The 6,293-nt window shown below is 46.8% G+C and overlaps 2 protein-coding genes across 2 annotated transcripts; both read left to right on the plus strand.

The window, feature by feature from the left end:
• The first annotated feature begins 1,834 nt into the window (after positions 1-1,834).
• Positions 1,835-2,809, plus strand: EV420DRAFT_603796 (uncharacterized protein). Its single transcript, XM_060482759.1, has 2 exons — positions 1,835-2,257; positions 2,313-2,809. Exons 1-2 carry the CDS (start codon positions 1,969-1,971, stop codon positions 2,678-2,680), a joined length of 657 nt encoding a protein of 218 aa, XP_060328542.1. The 5' UTR covers positions 1,835-1,968; the 3' UTR covers positions 2,681-2,809.
• Positions 2,810-4,418: 1,609 nt separating this feature from the next.
• On the plus strand, positions 4,419-5,217 carry EV420DRAFT_1311059 (uncharacterized protein; the record flags this gene model as incomplete). Its single annotated transcript, XM_060468569.1, has 2 exons — positions 4,419-4,735; positions 4,787-5,217. The coding sequence occupies exons 1-2, from the start codon at positions 4,447-4,449 to the stop codon at positions 5,215-5,217; spliced, it is 720 nt and encodes a 239-aa protein (XP_060328543.1). The 5' UTR covers positions 4,419-4,446.
• Between the last annotated feature and the right edge of the window lie 1,076 nt (positions 5,218-6,293).

The following is a 6,293-nucleotide window of genomic DNA, read 5'->3' on the forward strand; positions in this document are numbered from 1 at the left end:
CATACATTGCGACCCAGAACAAGACGGCCATGGTATGACATCTAGCGACGGAAACGTAGTATCGAGTATGGCCCCGCGCAGAGATTTGACGTCACCAGCTCCTAGTGGAAAGAGATCAACCGACATTTCGGAGACCGGCCCGGTGGTGGTTTCCTTTCCGACCACCACCATCACGCGCCAAAACGCGATATTCAAGGACGTTCTATCTTCGATGCCTCGGTACTAGTCCCAGTACAGCTCAAAAATGAAGGACAGTAGCCCTCCGCGGCACTTGATCAGGACGAAACATCATTGGTCAGAGGTAAAATTTTCACTCTTTACTTCACTCAAAGGCTGACTGGCTCCGGATCTTTCCCTCTAGAGGTATTCGTTTCGTTGATCAACCACAACGCCGCTTATCGTACCGCACTATCAGTCCAAGCGCCGTGTTTTCTCCCTTTGAACGATCTCCAGCCCACGGTTTCTTTGATTCCGCATAAGGATCTAGAGCTGTTGTTGAACCCGCAGGATTCTTTGCCACTCGTTCACCTATGCTCGACCGTCCAATTATACCAGCATCGTCATCGGCCCTCATGAGATTAAGCAAGCAAGAACCGATCGTTAAGTAACGGAAGTCTCAAACCCTTCACGCTATCAAGGAGCGAAACATACGATTCTCTGGCTATAGAGGAAATATGTTTGAAAGGATTAGTGCGTTCGGATCAGTTTCCCTGTCTGGCGTGGCTTTGATATTATGGGTGTTTCAGCGCAGAGCGTATAGTACAGTCTGAGAAAGAGCGATCTCCTCCAATCAAAGGGAATATTTTTTCCTTCCGTAAGCCAGTAGCGATAGTTCACTGGTATGGATTTATTCCATGAACACGTCCCGACTCAATGTTCACGTACCTTCCTGTGAACAGGTCGCTTCCTGCTCAACTCGCGACGAGATGCGTCTTTCCTCTGCTATCGCCTCTACAACGCCGGTATGGTTCCATTTTCTCTAAGCGTATATCTATTTAATGACCGTCACAGTTCATACACTCGAACACGACAAAGATTCATTATATTCGCTCAGAATCTTCCCGTGAAAAAGTTCACTACGTGAATTCTCTCAAATTCTTTGGCTTTTCCTTTCGACCGGCTTTGAACCCACTCCCCGGACTCGGCCGAATTTGTTTCGTATGTCATTTCATTCGATTAATGCAACTACGCCACCTGAATAATCTCATTGTAGTAGTCAGAACGCCCAGGTAACCACGCCCTGCATCGCTGCGGACAGCGAAGGCTGTGTCAAAACCAGTATATAGCATTTTCTTTCCAATGCTCACATAACTCTGATCTTGTGGACAGATCAACGTGATACATCGACTCCAAACGTAGGCCAGCCCAAACCCAGGCTTGCAGTCCACCGATCCGATTCTTAGATGTGTAGCGCAACGTTACACCGTCTGCTCACACTGGGCTCAATATCGACGTGTCATCAACTGTTAAGTGAGTAAACGGCCATTTTTTCCGCGCCGGCCTACCGGATTTCCTTTACCAGGACCATGAGTTCTTGATGCTCGCGAACACGGGGCTTCGATAAGTGAATTCGATTCTTCGTTGCCGTGTTTCGGTCGTTTGATCAAAACATAAGCATTACTACGACCGATGGTACATCTACACCCCATCACCTGCATCACCTTGTTTTAACTGCAACATAGATATCCTGTTACCATGAGCAAACCGTTTACTCCTCCTTCAGTCTACATATTTTGTGCCACGGCTGTATCTTTTCCGGGATCCCATGATCAAGTATCTTCACCAGCCAGACATTCTTTGATCCACAATATCACGTACTGCGGGAGAAGCTTTGCTCTACAAACTCAGTACTGGCCTATCTTTACCTCGCCACTGCCATGAGTTCTATGCGAAGTTGTTTCGTTTCTCACGACATCGCTGCCGTGAGTTTGTCTGCGACGGAATTCGCTGCGTCTTCTTTGTAGCACCATGGTGTTCTTCACTCTACTTCTCCTTCTACTCCTCAACTGCATCGTTGCGAGAGAGTTGTTCAACCATACCATCGATGATATGCTCGGGGATGAGCTGACTGGGTTCCAAGTAGACTATAGTCCGGCTAGTCAGCCTTCTAACGGGAGCGAACTCGTGTGGAAGAACGCCTCCCATTGCAACGATTGCGCCATCGTGCCGGACCACTCATTGGCAATGAACGGCACATGGACTGGGGTGACATACTATCCGTCTCTTGGAAATACGACTGCTCGGCTTGCATTCCATGGTACACTCCGTCGTTTTCGTTCTGATGACATTCTTAGACTAAATATCGTTCCCAGGCTCTGCGATATACGTCTACCTCATCATCTCGAACTATCCAAAGAGCACGGGATTTGTGAGCGATGCGATATGTGATTTCCGAATGGATGGAGAAGTCGTGGGGAGCTATAGCCATGAAACTGACGGGTCGTATCATGTTCAGTACGATGTTCTTGCGTATAGCAATGCATCTTTGAGCGACGAAGATCATACGCTGCTCATCGAGACTACGGGGACGGAGCCGTCATACATTATTTTCGATTATGCTGTTTATACGTACGTCGTTGGTATGGTCGCTCGATTTCATACTGACTACTTGAAGGAACACGCAGTCCTCTGTCCTGCTACCAAACCTGTCCACACAACAAGCCTCGTTTATTTCAAGTAAATCTGTTTCTCCTTCATCAGGAGTTCCTTCCGCTCTCTCCTTGGCCGCCACTTCGTCCTCGAGCTTAGCCAAAACCTTCGGAGGCGCCATTGCAGTAGCAGTATTGGCATTCGTTATTTTTGCGGCGTTACTGGTATTTTACCTTCGCCGGCGACGCCGAAGGCCAACCGGACCAGCAACTCCATCGATGATGGCGCATCCCAGTGATCTCTTCCATCCATCTAATCAGATGCCACAGCGGCCTGCAGCCGTATTCCATTACGACGCCGAGTCATCCACCGACACGTTAACAACTCTGGTTCCTGCTCCAGCAGGGGCCGGGAGAATTTCGCGTTTTTCCGATGCGTTTTTGCATTCTCTTGCGTTTGCCGCGTTTGAGTGATATGTGTTGGGTGCTTTTCCACGCGATCTTGTGCATTTTAGACCAGGGTTATTACACTTACTCTCCTGAACAGGCTTCGCTGCCCAGCCAGCGTCGTGTATATGTTTGCAACTCACAACATATGTAAAATAAAGGCTTGTTATATGCACTGGCACCTTAGAAAATGCTCCGCATGTCATCCTGCAAGACAAGATCGAGTAGCTAGTCGCTGGAAGAAATTTTATATCTGCAGCGATCAATAATGTTATCCCATACCAGCCGCACCATCGTGTGCATTAATTTATCGAGCAGTTAATGGAATAGACATCGAATCGATGATCTAGAGAAAGGCGGCGCAAGTGACTAAATGAGGCGTTTCAAAAAAGGGGGGATCTCCATACCATGATACGCCCATCCATATGGATAGATCGGCGCCCTCTAACGATGCCGGTCCCCAAGAGCTAGATTCATTCTGTCGACGATCATTAGATCGTTTGATGGTCTCCTGAATTGACTGGGAAATTCCAACATTGGGTCTCCTTGATCTGTTACCACCACAGGCCACTAACGCTGTTGTGACCAGCATCTATTCTATGACCGGGAACCTTCATCACATCGACACATTTGCTTTTTTTAACCTATCACTGATAAGAACCTCAGAATTAAAAAATGAACTACGCACCACCGTGACTAGGATGCAGCGGCATGGAGAATGGATATGATGCAAATGCTGCGTGTGAGTCTCGTGCCTTTCTTTTCTTGCTTCGCTCCAAAAAACTAATTCAAATAAAAAATCCAGTTCTAGATGAAGATATCCTGTTAACAAACAGATTGTGCCAACTCTAGCTTTCTCTTAGCCCTTAGGGTACGACCATTTCTTCCTTCCCTTCTCCGTTATCAAATAGAAATTCACGTGCTGGTATAACACTAATGTGCTGATTATGTTACCACGCAGAGAGTGAAACCATCCCTTCTTCGTACTGGCCTGCCGCTTGTATCATAGGGTTTCCATTAAAAGAATCAATTCTTCCCCATGAATAACTCGTTTGTGATCACTATATGCGTACTTTACCGGAAATGGTACGTCTGAAGCTACTCATATGTCATCTCGTTTAATTGTACGCCGTCCAGTACGTCGCCATAACCAGCAATATTCTGGCTCACGACAACATCATTTCCTGGACCCCATGATTACGTATCCTGGTTAGCCCGAAATTCTTGATCCACAATATCACGTACTCGGAGAAACGCATTACTCTATAAATTCAGTATGTTGCTATCTTTGCCTCGCCGTCGGCATCATTTCTAGTCTAAGCCAGTTCCATCCTCGCAACATGACTAAGGCCGACATGTCGGCCGTTAAATTGGCCGCTACATTATCGCACCCGTCACCCATGTTGGAGCCATGGCGCTCCTTTCATTAACTCTGATTCTTCTGCAGCAGACGCTCGTCGAAGGAGAGCTCATAAATCACACTATTGATGATACGCTTGGGGATGAGTCAACAGGGGTCCAAGTAGATTATAGTCCTGCCGGTCAGTCTTCGAATGGAAACACGCTCGTGTGGAGGAATGCCTCCCAATGCAGTGACTGCGCCATTGTACCGGACCGCTCGTTCGCGATGAATGGCACGTGGACTGGTGCAACATACTACTCGTCTCTAGAGAACACGACCGCTGGACTAACATTTCATGGTACGAGTCGTCTTTCACCTTGGCATCTTGGGTGTATTAACTACTTTTCAGGGTCGGCGATATACATCTACCTGATTGTTTCAAACTACCCAAAGAGTACGGGGTTAGTGAGCGATGTTATCTGTGATTTCCGGATGGATGGAAAGGTAGTGGGACACTACAGCCATGTTACAGATGGAACGTATCAATTTCAGTACGACGTTCTGGCGTATAGCAATGCATCTTTGAACGATGGTGACCATACGCTGCTCATAGAGATCACCGGGAGTGATTCATCATACGTTATTTTTGATTACGCTGTTTACACGTACGTCTTTCCTGTCTTCGCTTCTTTTCATGCTGACCTGTATTCTCAGCAACAGTCAGGCGTTTATCACGTTTCCGACTATTCAAAACCCTGCGTCGACGACGTCAGAACCCTTCGGGACTTCAAGTCAATCGGTGTCCCTCTCCTCAGCAGTGCCTTCTTCTGCAGCTCCTAGATCAACTACATCAGAACCTTTCGGAACCCCACCGCGCACCTCTGTCTCGGTATCATCACCAACGCCTTCCTCGCCAGCGACTTCGTCTTCGGCGGGTTCATCGTCCTCGAATTTAGTAAAAGCATTCGGAGGTGCCATTGCAGTGGGAGTCCTGGCAGTTTCCATATTGGTCATATCACTTTTTATATACCTCCGCCGTTGCCGAAGAAGGGTAAACCCATCAATGATGCCAGCGATACCAAAATAGCGGCCTCTTGGCTTCTTCAGTCCATTTACTCCGACTATCGAATGTCCGGCCCAGGTTCTACGCAACAGCCAAGAAGAAGAAGACCATTCCGAGAATACATTTACAGCCTATATAGATGCCTTGTGATCCCGGAGTTCAAGAATAAAGCAAAAAAGCGTCTGCAAGAATCAGCTCCTTGCAGTTCACAATCGGGCCACGGGATTTGAGAATGTCGTGCGATAGCTGAGTTCAGTGAATTTTATTTTCTTCTCTTTAAATAACGTCAAAGCTTATTCGACAAAATTCGAATAACAGATAGCCTAGTTATATCGGTTCCTTAGGTAACGGCGCAATGTTGTGGTTTAGGAAATTGACGTCTTCACTTCCCGATCAGATTAAAGTTATTGTTCCAAAGTCAGAAGGTTTTATGTCCGCTTCCTTATGCCTGAGATATCTTTGCAAGTACTTCACCGTCTTGTCACTCACTAAAGCCTCATGCAGGCCTCTCATATCATCATTTCTCAAAGATCTGCTGTAAAACTGATGAAGGTTCTCTAGGAAGAATGTCTGTATGCCGCGAAGCTTCGTTATGAAAGATGGTAAACTACGATAAAGTTTCCTGAACAAACAAGGGAATCCCGCATGTCTCCCAACTTCACTCCCTTGTGAGAAGAAAAGTGCGTTGACAACTAACCGCTGTCAGTGAAACTAAACCAAAGCCTGAACGCTGGCCGCAGGAGAAGAAGATGGTATATTATTTCGACGATTTATCGTCGGACAATCTTACAATGTTTTTCTCATCAGCATCAAAGAGTGCATCAGAGAAGAATCGCAATGGAACTCCTTCATA

The sequence above is a fragment of the Desarmillaria tabescens genome (assembly GCF_030435595.1).
Source record: "Desarmillaria tabescens strain CCBAS 213 chromosome Unknown EV420scaffold_27, whole genome shotgun sequence".
NCBI classification, from domain to species: domain Eukaryota; kingdom Fungi; phylum Basidiomycota; class Agaricomycetes; order Agaricales; family Physalacriaceae; genus Desarmillaria; species Desarmillaria tabescens.

Excerpts from the sequence above, each read along its gene's own strand:
- EV420DRAFT_603796 (XM_060482759.1), top strand. The coding sequence starts at position 1,969 with ATGGTGTTCTTCACTCTACTTCTCCTTCTACTCCTCAACTGCATCGTT. Across the intron at positions 2,258-2,312 it reads TGCTCGGCTTGCATTCCATG|GCTCTGCGATATACGTCTAC; the intron begins GTACACTCCGTC and ends TATCGTTCCCAG.